Source organism: Cephus cinctus, unplaced genomic scaffold, assembly GCF_000341935.2.
Source record: "Cephus cinctus unplaced genomic scaffold, Ccin1 Ccin1_scaffold0123, whole genome shotgun sequence".
Classification (NCBI taxonomy): domain Eukaryota; kingdom Metazoa; phylum Arthropoda; class Insecta; order Hymenoptera; family Cephidae; genus Cephus; species Cephus cinctus.
This window is the reverse complement of record NW_014332857.1, coordinates 2,164,108-2,188,257: the sequence shown is the minus strand read 5'-3', so window position 1 is coordinate 2,188,257 and position 24,150 is coordinate 2,164,108. Positions and strand designations below refer to the sequence as shown.

At 48.9% G+C, this 24,150-nt stretch overlaps 1 protein-coding gene across 1 annotated transcript; it reads left to right on the top strand.

Moving 5' to 3' along the window:
- The first annotated feature begins 376 nt into the window (after positions 1–376).
- Positions 377–19,462, top strand: LOC107275112 (protein Wnt-6). Its single transcript, XM_015754912.2, has 5 exons — positions 377–1,690; positions 8,034–8,254; positions 17,450–17,569; positions 17,681–17,880; positions 17,980–19,462. Exons 1-5 carry the CDS (start codon positions 1,623–1,625, stop codon positions 18,439–18,441), a joined length of 1,071 nt encoding a protein of 356 aa, XP_015610398.1. The 5' UTR covers positions 377–1,622; the 3' UTR covers positions 18,442–19,462.
- Positions 19,463–24,150: the final 4,688 nt, after the last annotated feature.

Below are 24,150 nucleotides of genomic sequence, written 5' to 3'. Positions count from 1 at the left end.
AGCCCTCTATCAGAGGGATAAGATGGGCCTGGTATGGCCGTTTAGATTGTCTGCCATAGGTCAACCTTTCTTCCTTTCCCTTCCTCCGCTCATCTCGTCCTTCACCTTTCTCCTCTCCCGTAACTGATACTTGTCTCGCGTAAACGGTCAAACCGTGGAAGCTTCTATATTTAGAGATCGCGAAGGGTGGAGATGATAGGAAACGGTACGTCGCTTTCCATCTCATTTTATCAGGCAGCATCTCTCAGCATCGCGCCAGCCAAAGTATCCAGAGATGCGGCGAGTGACTCTCGGCTGCGGAGTAAAAGAGGAAAAGAGGGGCCTGGTGCGTTGGTTTGCCGCCGAGCGGCGCTCACCTGCCTCGTGAACACAGTCGTACTCCTCGCTCAGGCTCGCTCGGCAATCGGAGACCGATCGTCTCCCCTTTGCTTCTGCCCCATTTCGCCATTTGGTCATTCAGCCATTTTTCATCGTTGTGACTTCCGGTTTCCTCCCTTCGCGCCTACGATTCATTTACCACGTGCGACCCGGTCAAGATACGCTTTTGAGTTTCCAGTGCGTCCCTCTGCCATCGGAAACGACGGAAGGCAGCAGCTACACGCCGTAGAAGTGCACAGGGGTTCGGGGGGTGACTTCCTATCGAAGATTCACATACATCTCTCTCTCTCTCTCTCTCACTCGTTCAGCCGCCATGTCTCATTCTCCTTGTGAAAGTAGCGCCGGTAAGCGAGATCGGTAAAAGGCGAATAGAAGGAAGAAGGAAATCGAATGGTGCCGATGCCGGTATTCTGGTGCTCGTCTGGTGCTCTGGTGCTCTTGGTGGTGGGGACACTCGAGGAGTTCAGTAGTGGGGGTAGAGTAACACTCAAAGATCCAAGTGACGTACTTCTGGCAGCAACGTGCGCCGCGTTTTTGCCCCTTCCGACCAAGAGGCTCCGAGATTCGTTTGCCGAGAGAGATCCTGTCACCGACTTCCTATCAGGATCCTCTGACTTCCTGTGACCCACCGTGACCTGTGACCAATCGTAAGGTCGTCGTCAACCTCAGTGATCGAAGCTTCGCAGGAAGTACCCCAGTACCGGTTAGTCTTCGACAGTTCTCCTCCTCCTCTGCTTCTATCCCTATGCTTATTCCACTGGATCTCTTAACTCTCCTCAATCTCCACTTCCGGTCCTCTTCCCGAACCGTCCTTCCCTCCTCGTATCGACGCGTCTCCTGCCGCGTCCACACTGGACTTTCGGTACTCTCGTGAATAGGAGCCATGACGTTTCGCCCTGGAGCGACGTCGCGCTCACTAGTGCTCGTCGTCCGCGGAGAGGAAGAAGCGTCGCCAGGGACTGGCACGCTGGTTCTCTAGTTGGTGTCGATCCGTCCGAGTAAACGGAAGACGGCGAGTGCGTCGAGAGTCGTGCTCCTTGGAAGATCAAGGGGATCGGATCAGCTGGTGAGAAGAGAAGCAAGAAGCAAGGAGAGTCCGGAGTAGCAGCAGGCAAGGGGAGGTGGAGGAGGAGGAGGAGGAGAAGAAGGAGGTGGAGGAGAAGAATCAATCGAATTGGGCAGCCCTGCTCAATCGAGGGCATAATCGAGACACTTGGCTCCGCGAGAGGGAGGGCCGGGAGGGGATGGAGATGCGCCCCGTTCTCGTTGCGATCTGCCTTCTCCTCGTCACCCCCATCACCGGCTCTTTCTGGTGAGTCTCACTGTATTTCTATCTTCGTCTCTCTCCCACTAATTCTATCGCGCAATCCGTACCTAGACTACCCGCTACTTTTGTCCTTTACTCGTCTCTCGTCGATGGTCCAGTGACTTGATCACTCAACCATTTCACATAGGTGGATGCTGAGGTGGAAGCGGAATGAAAAAAAAGAGCCGTGTAGGCCGCGTGGCGGTGGGCCTGAACACGGTAACAACGTAACACATGATAGCCATAAAGCGAGCCTTTAAACAAACAGAAGTCATCTGCAATGCATAGCCTCCGTTAGCGCGTACTTACCTAGTATAGGGGGGAGAGAGAGAGAGAGAGAGAGAGAGAGAGAGAGAGAGAGAGAGAGAGAGAGAGAGCGTGTGAGAGTATGGGCGAGCGAGTGAGTGGCCAAGGGCCCAAGGAGTAAACAGGCCCTGCCGTTGGGAGATCGGTGCCCACGCTATTTCACTTGTACACGTAATTGTAGGATTGATATATCAATACATATCAAGTTAGTGATGCTCGGCACTAGGGGAGATGAAATTATTTTTTTGTGGGATTTGACAAAAAATTTTGAAAAATCTTAAATTTACCAAATCGAGTAGAAAATGATTTTGCAAAAGTCGAGATATTATTAAGGAGACTCGTTTTCGTTGACGCCTCTTGAGTAACGTAGAGCTACGCCGAGTATCTCGTTAATCGTAAATTACTCGCATCTTGCGAGTCCTCTCGTTAAGTATGTCAATGTTTACGTTACGATAGTCTTATCTAGCAAGGTACGTCACGTCAGCAGCATCCGGACGGAACATCTCCCGGTTAGGATTTATGAAAGTGGGAAATCGAAGTTTACGAAAATTAGGCTAGAGCAGGGTGAGGGTGTAAGGGCGATGGGACCTATTTGAGATTTTGCTTAGAAGGGCCCCGCCGGGAAAGGGCCTCGTTTGTAAAATGCACTGGCGAAAGGGGAGTTAAGCAGGCAAATATTTATTTACGATTTAAAAGGATTCCCGTGTTTCTCTGACGTTTTCGTTGCACCTCGTTCTACCTGTCCGCCTCTCGAGCAGGACACTCGACTGTTTGATAAATATATTAGAAGGGCCCGGTTTGTTTTGATAACAGGTATTTAAGGGGTCTTGGGAATTTTCTCGGCGACAACAAGGAGAGGAGAGGGGCGGGCACCCCCAGTTAAGTATTTAATCTCGGCCTAGATATTCTAATTAAATTTTTTTTATCTACTTGACATTCGGCTGAAACAATCCTCCGATCGATCTCTCGATTATCGTCGATGGTATCGATTCGAGGTACGGTCGATAATTATTTTAATGAAGAATCCGAAAGACCAACCGACCATGGTCGGATCGCTCCAAGTACGAATCCAGAACAGTTTGTCATCGAATACCTTGATTCATCCTGTTGGGCGAATCTTGAGGCGACGCTCAGAGCAGAGCGGACGATTACCGCTCTGGACCGACCGGATTCTGTTCGCCGGCCGACATTCTCTGGTTTTTTCGCGAGAATCCAGCAGGACCCGTCCGCCCTTCAGTTTCCCCCGAGTATCTCTCTCTCTCTCCTTCCTGCGCTCCTCCTATCTCTGTCCATCCCGATGCTTCCTACGGTGGGAGCCTTCCTCCTGCCAGTGGCATCGGACGCAAGTAAAGAAGTAAAGAAGTAAAGAAGTGAAGAGGCAGAGAGAGCAGCCGAGTAAAGAAGTAAGCGAGGACGGACAATGGTCTCGCTGCCGCGTCACCGTAAATCTCGAGGAGCGCATATAATTTGTAAGTCGACAGGGAGCGTCGGTGCCTTCGGCTACTCTCGGATACCCTCGGATGCACTTCGGTGCCTGGAAGACTCAAAAGAACCAGGAGGCGGCGAGTCGCGCTCCTTGGAATTCGCCTCGACGCTCATTTCTGCGTGAAGGAGATACACCTAGACGTCGCGACGCCCCAGCGGCTGGATCTCGGCCCAATTCGAAAATTTTCATATCCACCGGAAGACGCAAGTAAATTTGGAAATTTGGAAAGCCCAAACGGCAAATAATTAAATTGGCCTTGAAGTGAGTCGCGAATCAGGAACGACGTGGATCGATCTATTGGCTATCGATTTCAATCGATACGGATCCTCTTCCAGCAACAACAACGTCATACCTGTACGGGATCCATGAAGTTGGCCAATGAGCCGCGGTGGGCAGTCCGCGACCACCTTCACTCTGGTTGGACCACTGGATGCTCCCACCTCTCACCTGCTTTCTTTCTCCCTCTTCTACTCCCTCTCCTTTGTCTCTTTCTTACCTGTACGCATAATCATAATCATAAGAGGGCACGTAACTATTTACACGCTACGTTACGTTAAACGCACTTCGCAAACTTGCTACAGAGTCCAGAGGAAGAGTCGCTTTGGCTCCTTTTGGGACTTCGTGTCTTCCATTCGGATTCCTCGGTGGAACCGGGCAAGATTAAACGGAGAGGGGACTAGTCCGCGTAAAAGAAAAAGAGAAGGAACGAACGAGAGAACTCTCTCGGTGCCCCGAAGGAATATCAGGCTGGCCAACGTAAACACGCATAACTCTTGCGTTTCTCTCAGTTTGCGCGTTCGTCTGCGTCTTTGCCATTCTCACTCACTTTCTCCTCTCGTTTGGCCTCGGGAACTTCTTCACGGTGCATTAAATATAGTGCAACCGTCTCTCACTTGGGATCCACTCGATCACGGAGTCTACTTCGGTACGACGAATATAGCTGTCTGCTGCCATTGCTGCTATTGCCGTTGCTGGTGTTGCTACTCTTGTCATACTAGTCCACGTGTTTTTTTCTTAGAGCCTAACCTCGTTTTTATTTCATTTTATAAGGCCCCGTACACAGACTAGTCGTGGTCACTTTTAATCCAGTTATAATCTCTCCAATTTTGTATGCTTGATTCACAGATTTTTTTTCTAATAATTATTTACTTTTTTCTATTTAGTATTTCGTTACTTATGTTTCGTCCACGTGTTACTTTTAGCCTTACCCTTTGCTGTTCTACTACGCTTGGCGGCGGCACTCCGGAGTTCAGTGTTTGTAATACAATGAGAGAGCGCCTTGAAATTCCCTACGGTCGGTTCACACTGGTTCACACGCGGTGACCCTTGCCACCAATTTGTTCGCGGCATTCCGGCTTATGTCATTGGGTTTTCTCTCTCTGTAGGAACCCACTGCCATTCCTGTACTTATTATTAGTATATTAGTATATATTCCTATATCTTCCTAGGAGTATCAGATGTTCGGTAGCTCCTAGTCGCAGTGCCTAGAGTGGAGTTTTGTGATATTTTTACGTGTCTCTTGTGCCGCTTCGCACGAGAGCCAAATCCGAAAGAGACCCTAGTCCAGGAGACGAGAGACTTTAGGGTACTGGATGCTGGAGATCAAGTGGTACTTGGACCTGGAGCAAGAAGACACGATGATTTAGATTTAACGCGGGTATTTAGCGCTCTGAGATGTTGTGACGTGTCACTTCCGTTCGCGACTCTTTCAACAAGACTCTCGTTTCCCCTTTGCTTCTCTTTTTCCTTTTCCTTTCCTCCGACTCCGCGACGTCCCAGCATCCCCGGCAGATCCGTGTACCGATTATACTCTAGACCCTGTCGCCTGGTCCCTCTGGGAATTTACTTGGATATCCAAAGAATTCGCTGGGACTTCTGGTCCAAGGTCTTCCTTTCCAAGTATCTTGCCCTCTCGGATTCGCGACGTCTTTTGGTCGACGTCGTGGACGTCTGGACGCGCGTCTCTCTACCGGAGCCTGCAAACCGGCCCAGTGCGCTCGTCACTGTCGATCCGAGCAGACAGCGTGGAGCTGCCTTCGAGCAAAGTGAGTGCGTCTAATGAGGCAATAAATAAGTCGACCGCCCTAACCGGCCTCTCGACGCTTTTCGTTCGCGACCTCCGATCCTTTTCAGCTTTTTTCTTTTAATCCCTTTTTTCAGCATCCTCCCCTCTCGTCACCACCCTTCCGCTACCATAACGATTCTCGCGGCTATCATTGCCAGACCCAGCGACTGGGCTGATGAACTAGGACAACGGTAGGAAGCAGACGTACATATTAATTCCATCTATTTTCTTCTTCTCTTTCTTTCGTTCCATCCTTCATTCGTTCCCACTCTTTCCTACGGTCTCACTCCTTTACGGCTGTCGGCCCATCTACGTCAGTCCGACTCTCGGTCTTTTTGGTCCTGGTACCAATGGAGGGGTGGATGCCGTCCCGTTGACGTCGTCGATCTCACTCGATATATTTAGGCCGAAGCTATCGATCGCAGGAAATTCTCGACACTTGGACCTCAAGATCAAACAAATCAGAGCTGATGAAAGGATTTCTCAGTATATTCCATTTCCGCTTATAGATGATCGATACCGAATCTGCCTTACCGACTGACCATCCCTTTCGTCACCTACGCACAGAATATCCAAATCTATTCCGAGAAGGCTGCGAATCGTCGTGCGACCTCAAGGTCGACACGATTTCCTCAAGGTTAGCTACTTGCCACCGGAAGCTGCTTCTTATACCTAAGGTCTTACCCGATTCCCTCGGCTCTCTCCCAAAGAGAACGCACGCCCTTTCACGCGGCTCCGCCAGCGAGACGAGGACGACGTCGGCATCTCTTCCGAGAAGCAGGTGAACGATCTCGCACTCGAGAACTAGGGAACTCGTGAACTCGAGTGGACGCGAGCAGCTACTAAGTGGTCCAGCTGTCGCTCTCACCGTTCATCCATCCATCCATCCATCTGTCTGGATGGACGCTAGAGGATCTGCCAAGATGGCCAAGACCCGTCGCCCCCGTTTCTCTACGTCTGCGAGACATTAGTCAGACCTAAGTGTCGTCTGAAACATCTTCCAGCGTTAATACCGGGTGTCCTCTCGTGAATTCCATCCGGTAGATGTTTCGGGAAGGAGGATGAAAATTCATCCTACAAACTTGGACTCTGTACTTCGCTCGTGCAGTCATCCTCTTCGTCCTAGTGGCCTCGTGGTGGTTGAGTGGATGATCGAGATGGAGGGGTCAGGGGCAGAAGGGGCACGCAAGTGGCCTCAGTGAGAGACATTTTGTTTGTAATAATGTCGTAATTTTATTATCTGGCTCATTGTATCGGGTGCGGGCTCAGTTTATTTGGTCTTCGGGGTGAGATGCATGCTACGGGCAAACAGCCATGAAATACGCAGGAACCACCCCATCGTCTAACTATACGGCTAACGATAATATACAGTGGGTGTCGTAACTCGTCCGCAAACGTGACTGTTATGTCAGTCGTTACGCGTTCTTGGAAAGTCTGACTGGAGCTGACGTGGATTCTTGACTACGTAACATGCTGCTGGCTGAAGTCATCATTCTCGCAGTCATTATTCGCCCGGCCACCCTTTCCCCTCGCGGAAGTGACACTCGGCTGATATTAATATTATAAACAGACGTCAGGAAATGTTCGTCGATTCGCATATACGATTTGGTCATTCGAAATACTCTGAGCGTTTCGATATACCAGGAAGTCGATGCGACGTCTATTTCCGGATCTAATGGAACTACTGGAGCCTCTTTACCCCCGTTGACTCGGAGATCGATATAGATAAATAAATATTGAATTTTTTTCGAATACATTTTTCCATTCACTCAAGATTCTTCGACGTCGATTTTTTTTCACTCGTCGGCTAATATTTTTTTTTCAAATTTCTATCGTATACAGATATCTCATGAGAGGTGATTTTAATGACTATATGTCGAATTTTGGTTATTTTTTTTTTTATATTTATACGTGCTGGCGTGATGGGATAAAATTAACCGGAAGAGGGTATCGGATAGGAGAATCGGGAGAAATGAAGTACTAGCTGAGGTTAACGCTGGGTGAGGCGAATTGAGAGGAGCGGTGAGAGGGAGAGAGAGGGTTGAAGATTTACCCTGTTTCTCTTATTTTTGAGTAATTTATGAGGTCTCGAGAGTGCGAATAAATTCGGGATCAAGATGCTAACGATAAATCCTCCGTCTGGATCAAATTCTTAGGAGACTTTCTGAGACACAACATTGGCTGCTCCTCCGATGTCGCTTAATCTCTATTTTTCCATCTCTCTTCCAGTCCTCCCAACTTCCCAGCATCCCTGCTCTGGTCCTTGTCCTTCTTTTCATTTCGCTGAGATATCGCTCGACTAAATACCCAGCAACTTAGTGAACGTCACACCCAGCGATTTGTAGCTCCTGCAAATTATACCGGAACACGGTATAGCAGCCAGCTTGGAACAAGATCATGAGAGATCAAGAGACATGATTAAAGACTTGATAAAGAGAGCAATCCTGATGCTCCGGATTCACTTGATGTAATTATCGACTCTGTGATTACAGGACCGTTGGCAGCCAGGTGGTGATGGATCCGATGCTCATATGCAAAAAGACGAGAAGACTCAAAGGTAAATTGGCAGACATTTGCCGGAAGGAGCCAGCGCTCCTGAAGGAGATCGCCAAGGGTGTCCAGGTGGGCACGAGGGAGTGTCAGTACCAGTTCAGGAACCGCAGGTGGAATTGTACGACGGTACGAAGATCCCTAAGGAAGATTTTACTACGTGGTGAGTGTTAGGGTTATCTTTATTTTCTTTATCTTTATTTTATTCTTCGAATCCTGCTGGTTGATCTTGCTTCGATTCCTCCTCCTCTTCGAAAGAAGAGAACCGAGTCGACCCAGATGTACACGTAGGAACGGTCTTGGCACTGGTACCAGCAGTATCGGCAGCAGCAGCAGCAGCAGCAGCAAGAGTGGTAGAGTAGGGCCCAGAATTGAGGTCGGTATTCGTGGGCCTTTTCACGGAATGAAAAGAGGAGAGGACAAAGCACACATTGGCGGCAGATTACAGGGCGCTTCTGCTCGACATTAGGCGGACCGGATGTCGATTACACACCGGTCTCAGGGAGCAGCGGGGACCCGTGGCCGATTCGTTACGATTAAACGGCTGGGCCCCTTGGTTGGCACTTGGGCCTTAGGGCGCAGAGGGACGCCCTCTCTCCCCCCTGTGACTTGGAAATCGAAAGGAACTCGTGTTCAAAGCCTTTTCTCCATACGTGATTTCAAGTGAAACCTTGACCTCTTCACTATTCTTCCTTATATACCGATACGTCGCGGCGCTCCGGCTGGGTTTCAGACATCCTAGGAATTTAAGGGCGTCCCCTTGGGACACCGTATAATTTTCAAAGTAACTTCCTACTGCGGTATACGGTATCCTAACGAGCCCAATTTTCAGTCTGTGGCAACATATTGAATAATGCCCTGTGCTAAGGATCCTTGACGCGATCCTCTATTAGTCCTTATCTTGAGATTAAAAGGCAAAAAGGAATAAATTTTAATTTAAACCCTAAATTCCAACTAATTCCTTAGACAGCATGGTCTTCGACTTCTTTCTCTTACAGACCCCTCTTGATCACCAGAGCCAAATCTCAAATCCTAAATTCGAAATCCTAAACCTCCTGGTTCATTCCGGCTGATCGAACGCGACATCTAAATCGTAGACAGCGTGTCCAATAGGCCGTGCTATGCCTGCTATCCAAGATCAGCCCGTTTGGTAGCCTGACAGATTGACACTGTCCGACGGATATTAGTGGCAATATGTTCCTCTAATTAAATCCCTCGAGATGGCGCGTGGAGATGAGAACGAAAAACGCATATAACGGTTTTACCGAGTCACTTTGAATTCTTTGTTTATTTCACGCGGTACATTAAACTCTTGAGATTTTAATTAAAATTCACAATGTTAAAAAAAATGGTTATATCCAAATTCCTCAGAGGCTGCTTGCAATTAGGAAAATGATTTTTGCTCTTTATCAGTCTGTCATATTGTGTCCAAGCATCTGTGGATGCTTGTGAAACCCGAAGGCAGCAGAACCCAGAAGCGAAATGCCGACTGGGCCGCATAAAAGAATCGATGACGAGGGTAGAACGTTAACTGCTCGTTCCAGTGACATTTTCATCGGTTATTCGGTGTCCGTGTTGAGGACGGAGTGCGAGGACAGGTCGCCGTGGGAAGCCAACCAGGAAATATATGACCCTGGGGCCACCCGGTGCTACGAAAATCAAGAGACCGTCTTTTGGAGCCAAGGCTACCGAATCCTTGCAAATTATCAAGATTATGTTTAAAAAATTTATTTCATATCCGAGCACTTTTTTTTTCTTATTTTTATTAAAATAATATGGATCCAGATACGCAGATACTTAATTCACTAGGAGACAAGGGAACGGATGCTGGAGAGTGCTTGGCTACGGTCTCTGTCTCTTTCACTTTCAGGGTCGATTCGACCGAGTAGGAAAGCACTGAAATCCTACGGAGACAACTATATATTAGTCGTTATCTTGAAAGTTGGAAAAATTCCGGGGCCTTACCGAGCCAAAGGGGCCCCGCTTGCCGCTACCGGTGACGCCTATCTTAATTCTCGATTGACGTTTATTTATCTGGCGGCGTTTAATTTTTATGGGCGCGATCCGCCGATAGGTTCAGGTAGTTCCTGCTGTGTGGTCCTTGGAAAGGGAATTGCGTCTTCGATGAGAGTTCCTCCCCCGACGTTAAAGGGGACTCGAGGGACTAACGGACTAAGAGACTCGTTCGCCTTCTTCCATCTACCTACCACCTAACTCATCCGGCTCACTCTCTCTCGCAGCATCCCTTAATTGAGGGGGCGCGTGTCACGATAACCCGAACACGGGCGTCAAGCTCTTACCGGGCTACCAGGATGCCAGGACACCAGATTAACCAGAACTGGCTCCTCTACTTTGAGAACGACCCCAACCGATTTTACGGGATTGATGACCATCGGTCCAAAATTACAGCCAAAGACCAATATTTCAAAATTTCGCAAATGATACAGAGGCTGCACACAAAGATCTCCCGGTATCCAACCCTATTCGTCATCCGGATGATCTCGATGATAACCCTAATAAAATATGCCACGCGTCTCTGGTATTCCACAAAAACAAAAGACTCGCCACGACTGTACACTAACTTACGGCTACGGTAACTCAAGTAGCCGTGGCTGCAGCCGAATTGGCAAATCAGTCGTTTTAGCATTTCTCTCATAGTGGCGCTGTCGTCTCTCGGTACCAGTCCAAATAAAGCAGATATTTTACGCTTAATAAACAGGACGCACCAAGGCGAAACGCTGCTGGTCCCCATGACTCCCTCTCTCTCTCTCTCTCTCTCTCTCGCGTCCAGTTACCTTCGATAAGAGACTCGCTCCTCTTCCCCAAGGACTAAATAAAATCAGCACTAAATCCGGGGCTAATTATTTGGCAGTAAACGGGCGGCATAAGGCAGCTCGTAAACGCGTCAGCCGGAATATCTCACTCAGATAGGATCTACGCCAATCTTCCATAAACTCCATAACCTACTACCGAACTGACTCTTTAATATATTATTATTATTCTTTTATTTTTAAGATAAACCCAACAGTAATACCTTGGTCTGTGGGTCTTATGGCCTATTAAACTTTCCCTGCTCCCTTCCCATCTCTCACGCACACTCCACCAATCTCCTAACAGCATCTTCATCTGCATTCGAGATTGACGTCTCGTTTCTCCAATACTCCTCTACGGCAGCCAACCTCCGGAGCAATGGGTCCTCTGTGGATGCTGCGGAGAACTTCTGTTTGCCACTGAGTACGCAGGTGACGGACGATGGTCCATGGGCAATGTGCAATGGGCGATGGGCGATAATGAGAAGGCCCCGAACCCCGTTAGCGGACATGTGCTAAGTGTTTGCTCTCGCGCAGTGCTAACTAATACGCGCGTATTCGCCTTTTACCGACGTCCCTGTTTGCCGTATTGTGACACACGTTCAAAGATCGTCGCTAAGGACCCCAGGAGCACCCTGGCTGATGACTCCGGCGACTCTTACCGATCGTTGGCCAAGTAGTAGGATTCAGTAATTGGAGATAATATGTTAAGAGTCGATGATAACAGCCACCCGGAACCCCGGTCGCGCCTCCCGATGTCATCGACCACCCTTTTTCTGCTGGTGCAATATTTCCAAGGGTTTACGTAAAACATTATTGTCTACCTCGCAGTGGTAGGTCATTGTGGTCCCAACGCGGCAGAGGCATACCTGGAGAATTTGCATGATTTATTTATGGCACCACTGGTAGGCCCCCGACAATGTCGGACCATGAACGCCGATTATGGTACGTCGTTCCAGATGAAGGCTGTTGGTACCGATTTTCTACGCTTCTGCATCTTACGCGAACTTGGTCGATTTTTGTATAAAAATTGTTTGTCCTTTTTTTTCGGTTTCTTCACTTCCGGTATTACTTTTGGGGATTTTCGTAAAATCGATCGATCGGTATGTCATTTCGACAGTGGCCACTCGTGTCAAAGAGTTGACGGAGAGGATAGTTTCGGCGGGGACTGTACCTGGGGGACCGGTAGCCGATGTCCTGTTCGCTCGATGCATCGCCGGTACTCCACAAAGGATTGACAATAGCAAACAGTTTAGTGTCCCGTACGTTTATTGTATCGGACTACCGTACTTTAACGTCCTTCGAGCGGAGGACAGAGGACAGAGGACAGATCTGTTACTCTGTTAGACTTCGCTCGGCTACCATTGACATTTGAATGCTTCCCTGGGTGAGCAAAGGAGTGAGAGAGAGAGAGATCCGCAACGGGCAAGAGAGAGGAGGAGAGGATCCTATCTCAGGTTCCATTGCGTTTCTTCTGTTGGTGTATCCCATAACGATTATAACGATGACGATGCCCATGATTGTTCTGGGGTGTCAGTTTTATTTATTTTTTTCTTATTTACCTTACCGACTAGAATTCTTGGTCGTCCGGCGTTAACGTTTACTCACAATCATACGTGTGAATAAATAGTGTCGTCAGGTCGGGTTGGTTTGGGTGTGTCTCCCCGTGAGTTTCGCGTCGTCAAAGAAAAGCAAGGCGGGTTCTTACGTATCTGCGTACGTGTCTATATACGCGCAAGGTAACGAGATTGTCTTACGCGTCGCGGTGTCTTTCTCTAGGTGCAGTAATTACCGTGGCATTTGGCTGCAGGGGCGGCGCGGAGGGGAAGTCGCAGGAGCGGGATATACCCGGATGATAAATTCCAGGATTGGCGATGCGCGATCCGCGAATGAATCCGCGGTGGAAAAGATGTTGGGGAATTTGTAAAAAAGCGCGAGGCCTTGCCGCAATTGGTCATTGCGCGGATTTTTCCAGGCCGATCCGGCATTCATGCGTCCGCTCGCAGTATTTATTGGAAACGGCAAGGGAGTCGGAGAAGGAGAGAAAGAAAGGAGGAATGAGCCGGAGAAGCCTCTTAAAGCCAAAGAAGCCAGAGAGACCAGAGAAACCGGTGAAGGTTCAGGGCTGAGGAGAGGAAGGGATCGGGAATATTCTCTTGCTGAATATTCCAATCGGTTCGCATTGAATATCCTTAAGTTATTTGCAGGCCGAACGAAGCTTCTGCTCCGCTCGAGACTTTCGACTCGCGGGATTCGCGGCTTTCGGCGGGTTTCGCTCGATCCGATTCTCCCCTTAGGCTGCGTCCACAAAGCGATCGCCGGAGCGATTTCCAAACGGCTGGCAGGGTCGGTCGCGAATGCACGCGTCGTCTTCGGGGATCATTGGGAAATGAGGAGACGGGAGGACGTGAAGATTTATACCTCCTCTCGATATTTATATGCCTAAACGATGGCTGAATAGATCGATCCGCGAATAGCCGGGATCTATTACGCATGAATTGCGGATCCGCCGTGATAAATTCTACGTCTCCAAACAAATCACTGGCTGCCCGATCGATACCATCTACGTCCACTGGGACTAACGTACGACATAACCTACAATGGCTGATACATGGGCGCAATTATACGCTTACATAATCCGCGATCGATTAATCACCTCGAGATTTACGAGGATTTGTTAATCCCGCGGAGTCCGGGCACCGCGACGCGACGCGACGCGACGCCAGGGCAATTCCATAAATCAGTCGCCAGATCGGCCGAGTTGGAATGCGCCAAGGATCATTGCGACACGGCCGAGATTCCTCCTCCTTCGGTTCCTCCTCCAATTCCTACAACTGGATCCTTCCTTTCTACTTGAGCTTCTTCCTTCCTTTCGTCTCATTCTTATACCGCCTTCCCCGTCTTTCAGGATCATTTTGCTCATCTTCCTACTGTCTAGTCGCCTTCGGGATTGCAAACGATGAAATTCCAGGCGCTCTTCGGTCGACAGGCAAATTTCTTCGAAATGCCAGATAAACGCACTTGATCCCAGTGTGGGAGGCTCCTCACCTTCTCCCATCGGATCTCCTCTAGGAAAGGTCAGGCGAATTCTCCAGGCTGATACAAGACTCGATGCGATTGTAAGGATCGAAAGGATCGAAAGGATCGAGAGGATTCGAAGGATCGGAAGGATCGGAAGGATAATGCTCGGGAATGTTGATAATTGGCCACTGGATCGTAGAGAAGAGAAGAAGCGCGCACCTGGCAGCCCGCCGAGATCATCGGCTCGCGATCCCTCGTGTCTAATTGATCCCAAGTGATTTATGCCTCCAGAGATACGGTGGACTACGCCCGGAGCATTCCCCAGCTCGTGGCACGCTCTGAACTCGCGATGCTCACCAGCCCTGTCGCGAGAGTCTTGCGAATTCCCAAGAAATACCTAGAATCGAAGTAGCCTCCGATTCCCTTCGAACGATCCTCCGGTGATGCTGCTGTGACGAAAGAGACGCTTGCGAAAGGTTAGATGGCCAAGGCAGAAGAGAGGGGGAAGACCAGAGAATAAAGAGTGAAGTTTCGTAAATGAACCGAAGAAGATGAGTGGCGTGCAAGGTACCGAGACTTCCGTCATGTTAAAGGGCCGGATTGCCGAAGAGCCGCAGAGAGGCACAGAGAGCATTCGAACCGAGAGTGAGAGAGAGAGCAGTCGAACCGAGTGTGTGTGTGAGAGAGAGAGAGAGAGAGAGAGATGCCTTTCGCTCTCGAACTCGATATCAGATCGCTCGTATAAAACTATCGTATCGTTTAAATACGCACTGAAAGGTGAGGCGATGCATCAGGAGATACGCGCCCGGTGGCAGCCTCGCTTCGTCCGTCCGTCCGTCGATCCGCGCTGAAGATACCCGCCTGGAATCCATGGGAACCACCGAGAACCAGCCTTAACGCGTAACCCCTGCTTTCCTCGCTCCTTCCCTTCATCTTTTTCACCTTCTTCTACTTCTTCTACTTATTCTGCTTTTTGAATCCATCTGGACCTCCTGCTTGGATCTAATATCCTTGAAGATCTTTCAAAAATTCATGTACTCGGATTTGCTACTCTATCTTTGTCTCTCTATCTCTCTCTCTCTTGACTACCTCATAAGATTTCGTCCAAGATCACGGCCAAGAGAGATCCCGAGCACTCTGATCCTCGTTCGCTGGTACCTCTAACGAGAGCGAGCAGTTAACATAATTGCGCCGGAATTGGCATAAGACTCGCGGAACCACGTAGCGATCCTTGACTCGTATCGCCAGTCCTCTTGCAGTCGCCGCCGCCGTCCCTGTGATCCGATCAGCAATACACACGGCCTGACGGATCTCTCTTGGCTGGAGAACCAAGATTCCTCGAGGAGAACCGCTACGCTTTCCGTAATTGGGCAGGCATTCCACGTTATGAGTTAATTCCGTCGATCGCGACGCGATATCACTTCGCCACTCGAGTTGCCGCCCGGTTTTACCTTTTATCGATTTATCTATCCCTTTTTTATTCATGCCTCAACCCTTTTTTCCCCCTTATCTCTCAGCGGTGTCCTCCCTTGTCTCGCTGCTGCTGCTGCCATACTGCCGTTTCTTCTTCTCGTTCTTCCTCCATCCGCAACCTCAGCCGTGCTTATTTGGTCCCTGTCCAAGTTTCGCGCAACATCGCTGACGTCATAAGGCGCAGATGCACTCCTGCAGCGTCGCTCAAGCTGCAAAGTACTTTTCGCAAAAGCGTCGACGTCGCGTCAATAAACCAATTCGAAAGTACGTCCTTTGGCAGCCGCGCGAGCGCATTTGTTTTCTTCGCTGGGGGCCTGAGCTCTCAAAGAGTTAATTATTTTCTTAGCACCGAGTATACTAGCCAAAATCATAACACGGCAGCGAAGTTACCTAGAAGCTGTTAAAATCTTTAAAGTGATCTAACGACTCGTTATCTCTTCGCAGAATCTTCATAATTTCCTCTTCCGTTAGATTTTCGCTCCTCCAAAGGATCCGCCGACTGATTGGTCCCATGGCTCGTCTCTGGTATCACTCTTCTCTTAACCGTTCTCGACGGCTCGCCAGAGAGAGAAAGAGGCGAGAGACGCATTTGCAAAGCCCGGATGCTGCGAGAATGAAGCAGAGCGAGAGCCCAGTATGATCTTTTGCTTTCAAAGGGTTTCCACTTGACGCATTGTTCTCTAATGATGGAGTGGAATCATGACAGGTGAAACCCAATACATGACACACTGCACCCACCGGAATTGGACAGTGTGGGAGCCAATGGGATGAGAGTGCTCCCAAGATCGTCCCATCCTCCCGTATTAGTTTTCAAACAGTCTCCAGCATCCAGGTCCAGGACGTTGAATCATTCGTAGAAGCTATCGGAGGACCCGGGTACTCTCGTGCTTGAGAGTGTCAAAGTCTCAACTCGAGGTCGACCGGTCTCGAAAAACTTGCAAAAAAGAGTAGCCGTCCTCCTGGACCATTCCCTATCATCTCCATCAGTCACTTGGACTGCTCTTTTAAATTCTTACTTTCTTACCACTTCTTCTGCTCGACTAGCCTCAACTTTCAACAGTCAGATCGGGCTCCCCCGTGCTCCTATATAGACCTTCTATATAGCACGCATCGAGGTGAGCCACTCTCGCGTCTCGCTGTACGGCATTAATCGTATGTTATTACGCTAACTACTTGGCACGCATCAGCTCCTATTCTACGGTCAGATAAACCACCGAGATACGAAGGCTAAATTGCAAGTTGCAAACTGCAGTCGCATTGGCGATTCGGTTCGAGGAAGTTGGAGAAGGTGGAGACGCCGAAGGTATAGTCTTAGGTTATTTAAGCAGCACCGGTGGTGGGAAAAAAAAATATTTTTTTTTAATCTACATAGACAAATTAGCATTGCTGATGTAAGAATCCGTGACCTAGATTAGAACGCGTTTATCGCATATATAAGAAACAGCTTGATAACGGGTGTAACGTGAGATTTGGAGACGCGGACGAATATCGGAAGCCGTTATAGGCGATTGTTATAAGGGACGAAAAAAAAGCTTCCGCTCGAACGGAAGTACAGAAAGAAATTTGATCCTTCGATCGGTCCAATCGGCAATCCTAGTGACCCGTTCCTGCCGTATGCTTTCTCAAGGCTCCCAGCAATTAATTTATCCTCTCGGACGGCTCGGATGAGCTCTAATTGTCTTATCCGTTTAATGATGTGTAATCCGATTTGTTTTCGAGCGATCCGATCCGAGGCCAGCCGATGATCCGATCTACGGGTTTCGGCGTGGAGTCGACGTTTATTTTTCACTGGCCGTTTTACTTGGTGAACCTGGTCCCCCGTGTACGATCCGGTTCCGTTTCTCATCACCCGAACGCACAATCCCGATTCGAATCTTTCGATTCATCTCGAAATGTTTAATTAATTATGTACGGACCGGGATTTCTGCTATTAATTAATTACGATCGGCTTCTCGATTCTGTCTTTCTCTCTCTCTCCCTCTCTCTTCCTCCTCGTACCTTATATACCCCTCTCGATCCTCTGACCCGGGAACACTTCTGCTCTCTGCTTTCAGATACCAGAGAAACGGGATTCGTGAATGCTATTACGGCAGCCGGCGTGACCTATGCCGTGACCAAAGCCTGCACTATGGGTGACCTCGTGGAATGCTCCTGCGAGAAGACGTCGAGTAAGGGTGAGTCAGGGATCGACAACTGGTCCATTGATCTTCGCACAGCCTTATCTCCAGCTACCGATCAGTTTGAGTAGCCCGATCTTTCTTAAATCCACTGTTTTATCTACATAGGAAATCGCTTGAGCAAAATCACGCGGAATGCCGAGCGAAATAAAAATGTCCCCACGGAGGGCGAGTGGGAGTGGGGCGGATGCGGGGATAACGTGAATTTTGGATTTAAAAAATCGCGGGACTTTATGGACGCGCCTTACAGAAAACGCAGCGACATTAAAACACTCGTCAAACTCCACAACAACGACGCCGGACGTCTGGTGAGTGTACATACATATACCCTCCACCTAGAATTTTCATAATTCTCGATCAAAATGAAATATCTCGGAATCTTTTAAAAAACGCGACCTTCCCTTCAGGCCGTCAAAAAATTCATGAGAACCGAATGCAAGTGTCACGGACTCTCCGGCTCCTGCACGGTCCGCACCTGCTGGAGAAAGATGCCCAACTTCCGGGAGGTTGGCAACAGGCTCAAGGAGTCTTTCGACGGTGCGGCTAAGGTCATACCCACGAACGACGGACACAGCTTCATCACGGAAGGACCCACGATCAAACCACCCAGCAAAGTCGATCTGGTCTACAGTGAGGATTCGCCTGATTTCTGCAAACCCAACAGAAAGACCGGATCCCTTGGTACCCAGGGTAGACAGTGCAACTCGACCAGTCCAGGGGTCGAAGGTTGTGAACTCCTCTGCTGTGGACGAGGTTACGACACCAAGGTGGTCAAGGAAAAGGTCAACTGTCAGTGCAGGTTCCAATGGTGCTGCGAGGTCACGTGCAACACATGCGTCGTTAAGAATTCTGTCAACACGTGTCGCTAGTTCATCCCACCCTCCACCTCTCGGCTCATCATCATCCCCCTTGGGCTAATCATAAGATACCCTGTCGCACCGTACTATAACCTAATAATTCATCGTCGATCCAACCCTATAACCCATTGTCATCGAAATGCTACTGATTGTGATTTATGTTGTACTTCTCTTGTGGTAATAATCATTATTATTGTCTCTAGGCTTAACCGACTCTGACGGAGACGCACGAAGACTCACGGAGAGTCGCGAGAATGTCGAGAGAAAGGGAATGTGTGAATGCGCGTATGAGTCCTTATATGAATCTCGAAAACACAAGTAGGCGTAGTAGGAAGTTTGCGTATTTCTCTCGTGTCGCATGGATGTTCACTCTCGTGGGCTTGGTCCGCCGGTGCCACAGCTCACAGCGGTGCCATATAACTCGAAGCTTTCCACGTATCTCGACGGAGCAGAGAACACGTGAATCTGCCCGTATGTATATCCTATGTATAACGTATGTGCATCGAGATTCGGCTTCTTTTTCAATTAGACAGCTGGAAGGGCGCGGCTGAAACGCGATACCCTGTGGGTACAATTAATGTCATTTTATTGAAATTAAATTTTGACAATATATATATATATATATATAGTCGCTTAGCACGTACCGCGATGACATTTTACTCTCCGTCTTCTGTACATAAGACTGATACTTTACTCTCTAGTGTATTATCGCGATTCTTTCTTTACCTACGTACTTACTATCGTTACTCGTGATCTTTTCTATTTTTATTCGGATCCTCGTTATTAACACAGCATCAGCCTTTATTGCAATAATGTATTCGTTATATATTACTACATTGATCGAATATCAGAATTTCACGTACATTCTTATGGTATATTGACTTAATTATAAATTATCAGCCTCAGCCTGCGATTGCCGTTGCCCACCCTATATTATAAATATATATATATTATATTATGTTATATTAAATATATTATATGATTTGCGTCAGTGGAGATTGCACTGCGATGAATATATATATACACATATATTTTCCAAGCATTAATGTTTTTTTTTTGAAAATACCTTTTTTTAAAAAATCCTTGATTTCAACTTTTTTTGGAATATCCATAAGTCAATTACGAGGTAGGGTGAGGTAAGGTTGAAAAATGATGAAAATCGAAAGGAAGTTTTCCGTGGACCGCGGAGAAGCGAATGCTGGGTAATAAAGGACACGTAGGTATAAAAATGGAAAATTGGGAAGGCTTTACGGCCCGTGTAGAACACAGCTTTTAGCTGTAATTTAACTTTATAAAAGAGTTGCCCCCGAGCGTTGGATCGGTGCTCGGACCGGCAATAAAAAACTCCTGTCTACATCTCCTATAAAATAGTTTTACAGCAACAAAAGAATTTCGCGTCCCCATAAAGTTGCGGCGGCGTACGATCACACTATCGCCATCATCACCAGCACCAAAGCCATATAGCTACCAAAAAGGTACGCAGGATGGTATCGTGGCTATATACACTGGTCTCCAGAATCCAGAAGATACTGGGATGCTGTAAAAGCCTCTTAACTGTACGAGTCCGACCAATGGCAACGCTGCGCATCGCGCCCGTTTATTGGACGTCAAAATTAATGTAATTACGAGATATTTCCTCTTACCTCCCAGCATCCGTCCCTGTACCACCATCTCTCAACCTATCGAATTTCACCGTCAGGACCATCGGAGATCCTCATCACGCAATCGTCAGCAGCAACGTCTTCATCCGACTCTCGGTATTAATAACTGGAGAAAAAAAAGATAGGACTTAATGGAAGAGTCCATCCATTGACATAAATTGAAATTAGTTGGAATTGGTCCAGATCTGTCCCGAGGACGAGAGATGGTACCGCGTTGACTCTGACGCAATTAACCCCACCCAGAGTGCATGCTGCGATTAGCCCATCGGCAAGAGATTGGTCTGCTCCAGGTTGACTGGGTGGTCCAACGGTTAATTTGGGGCTGTTGCAAGTTGGTGGGGCAAAAATGGCCCCTCAAATTGCCCGGTTACGATCGCAGCCATAAGCAACGCCATTTTTTTATTCTCTCCCAGGTCCAGCAAAATTCTCTCTCTCTCTCTCTCTCTCTCTCTCTCTCTCTCTCTCTTTCTCTCTCTCACTGTCAGTCGTTTTCGCGCGACCCTTCACCCGCGCTCCGTCTACCTCTTGCGAAAGGTCCAGATCCTCGATTCGTTCCCCGTTCTCCACCACCTCCTCCTGCACCACCTCCTCATCACTCCTATCTTCTCTCCTTACAGGCAACTCGCGATGGATCACGGCTGCGTTTACGGTTTTGTTGCGTAGCACGACTCCACGTCTACTCCTCGAGGACGAGCTCATTGTTCCGCTTTTAATCGTTCCCGGAATTACCGGATTGTTGCGCGTGGGAGAGTTCCGAGCCAAGACCTCAGCAGATCTTCATGGACCCCAAGAGTGGAGTCTAGCGGCACGATCTTCTTCCTATTCCTCCTTGATCACAGTGGGTCCTTGAGTCTGAGATCGGAAACATACAGGATGCTGGAGGTACAGACATTGGTTAAGACAACAGTAACGGGACCCTGGCCAGGCTGCAAGGATATTAAAAGATGCTGGTCCCAAGGTCCATCCGAATTCCTCTTGGGGATGAAAGTCGTTCAGTCTTGTAGTCCACCAGTCGTCTTCACCCTGACGAAGGTATTAACGCTCGAGGTGGTCGCGCGCTCCTCGACACCAATATTAATTAAACAATCTCATAAGCTTAACAAACTGGTCGTACGTTAAGGAGTTTATTGGTCTCGCGGGAACGTTAAAATGTTCCAATCTTAATTAGGTAGGTGTTTACAGGAAGATAATTCCCCGAGTTTAATGTCCGTTCCAGTCGGGCCACCGCGATGTGCGCTTCATACGAGGTCACTGAAATCTTTATGGACGGTCGTTTCTCCGTTCCTGGAAATATGCCTTTCCCAATGAGGCCCAACGGCTATGCCGACTCCACAGTCCTACCGGCGCATTGCGCAATCCGATTGGAGGCGTTCGTGCCAGCTCCTCTTCATCGACCGTCCCCACGTCCTCCTCTTGCCTATTAACCTTACGCGCGAACGGCCCCGCTGCGTTACACGCGAATCGTTCACCGATCAAAGGATCCCTTGTTTACCGACTGTGCAAACATTTGCCCACGATTATTCCCGTCCTAATTCTCCTCCGGGATCGATTACAAAATCTCAACAAACAGAAGGCCTCTGCGTGGCGGTTCTCGTTACCACCCGGCGAGCTCCGTAAACAGCAATCGGAACTCATTAGGAAGGTGTTAGGAACACTTAGCGGTTCCGCGCGATCTTCCTCGTCCTACGAGCAACCTCAAGACTTTCTAGCGACCTGTCTCAAACTCATTTCCGCCACTTCCGCCATCTTGCTCATCCACGTCGGTACCCTGCTCCATAGTACTACCTTGTAGCAACGTAACCCGTAGCAGGTCGATCGCTCGCGATGATCTTCAGGGATGCAAAGACCTGCTGACGGAGTGTGTGAAAGATGAAAAAAAGACGAAAAAGACGGAAAGATCGTAAGAAAGATGGAGATGCATGTCGAATCCCAAAGAGACGGCTCTCCGAGAAGAGAGCCTAATTGGCCAAAGGATTTTCTATTAGACTCAAGAGAAAGGGTAGAAGCTGCAGCCTTACCGCGAACCAAGAGACTTCATGCTCCATCGAGGAATCGTTAATTAGGGCTTCGAAGCCCAACGTACACTCAAGTGCAAGACAACAAAGTAGACCAGTGGAGATGGATTCGTTCCGCAGTACCATAAGCTGGAGTTTACGACGACGCCGGGCGTCGGGACGGGATACGGTATGAGGTGCTCGCGCCGTTCTAAACAGCACCCTCTGCATAGCGTGAGCGAACGAATGGTCCATGCCGGTACGGTCGTCGTCGTCTTCGTCCTCGTCGTCCTGGTCTCTGGGTTGGGTGGGGAAGCTGGGGGAGCTGGACCTAGGTGCAAGTCGATAAATCGAGTGCATGTTGCAAGTTGCAACGAGAAGGACGACATTGTGGTCCAGTCGTGAAGCCCCAGCATCTTCCACACTGTGTGGATATACATTGGCTATGGAGGTCCAAGATTGAAAGAGAGAGAGAGAAAGGGAGCCGAAGGGATAAGATACTCCTCGAGCCAACAACTTCATCCGCGGGGCGCCTCTGATTTATCCTTATTAATAAAACTTTTAAGTCCTGTTAACATGTGCTGTGGGATGCGCCGAGCTCTCTCGGCTCCGTGCAAAACTATTGGCAGCCTGCGCTCGCAATTTCGGCAGCGCTCGCAGCTCCGAGCCAAAGTTTTCCCGTCTGCCGGACAGCGGCACTGGCACTCGCGCTCGGCACCAGCACTCGCGCCAGCACCGACCACACTGGTGCCCAGCGGGGCATCCCGTGTGTTCACGGGATCGCTACGAGATATCAGGCATTATTAAAACTACATAAACACCGCGAGTAAAATGCGAGTTATGGCCCGAGAGGGTTGTGAATTAAGGAGGGGCTACGGAACGATCGAAGGATGGGATAAAGAGTGCCTATCTGAGCATCTTAACTATCTAGCTGTACGTTATCTATGTATCTGGATATCTACAGTGTAGATGTTACATCTAACCTACCTGACTGTTTCGTACCGTAGCCAAGTGCACTCTATACTTATAATAGATACGTAGCACGGGTAGACACGTATCCTTTACCTGGGGCAACTTCTTCAGATTCTATATGCGGACCCCGGTGGACGTCGCAGGAGTCAAGGATGATTCGAGATATTCCAGCGATTCGATCTCTAATGAATCTGTTGCCAGACTAAAATCACGAAGACACGTCAACATTATTACATTAGGCTGCTCGAGTTAGGCATCTTTTAATCGCAATCGAATCCGATCGAATCGGATCGAATCGGAGACAACGCGAGAGGAGATCGGTGAACGGACAATGACAAGCACCAGGTCCCCCATGGGGTATTCGAACGATGCGAGCCCTAATGAAGCCGTTTTCGACTTCAGGACCCACCATTGTCCCCTGGGTGGGAGGAACATTGTCCCTTCGTATCCTTATCGACCAATGTCGATCTAAGATCCAGCCTCTTATCGATACCAAGATCCTCAATGTAATTCATGATTCCGTGGGATCTTTTTTATATTCGATCAAATTCTTTTACTTTACTCGACGTCTGCGTCACTCTTGTGTATGACCACCCTAAGTCACCCTCCTCGTCCTTCCCTTTCCTGGCAATTATTAAAATACCCATTGCAATGGGTGGGACTCGTGCTCGGATGTTTTGCACTTGTCCCGTTGTCTCCGCTCATGTCGCGCGTCCACCCACGTTCACCAGGATATGGATGAGACCATTTAGTCACAGGACACGCGATTCTGAGTCACTCGGCTCAGAATTCACCAAGGAGCAGACCCAAGCGCCTTGGTGGGTCCCCCTTTTCCTGGGTTCGTACCCGTTCGCTCATTGTCTCTCCGGGATAAGATGGACTTGGGAGAATCGTCGGGCGACGCCGAGGACGACCTGGACCGCCAGGTAAGTTTAGCAAGCTCAGAGACGCTGAGAACGGAATCGCGTCTTGCTAAGTGACCCGTTGGTTAGCTGCAGCAATTAGCATCGGTCAATGAGCTCTGAGCTTGTAAAGTGATGGGGACTGTTGAATTTTTCATAAAGCGTCGAGTGGCTCGGGGGGTGGTGGGAAGG

Bases quoted from the DNA above. Each gene is read 5' to 3' on its own strand.
- LOC107275112 (XM_015754912.2), top strand. From the start codon at position 1,623: ATGGAGATGCGCCCCGTTCTCGTTGCGATCTGCCTTCTCCTCGTCACC. The intron at 8,255-17,449 runs GTGAGTGTTAGG...CTCTGCTTTCAG, and splicing joins AAGGAAGATTTTACTACGTG to ATACCAGAGAAACGGGATTC. The intron at 17,881-17,979 runs GTGAGTGTACAT...CCTTCCCTTCAG, and splicing joins ACAACGACGCCGGACGTCTG to GCCGTCAAAAAATTCATGAG.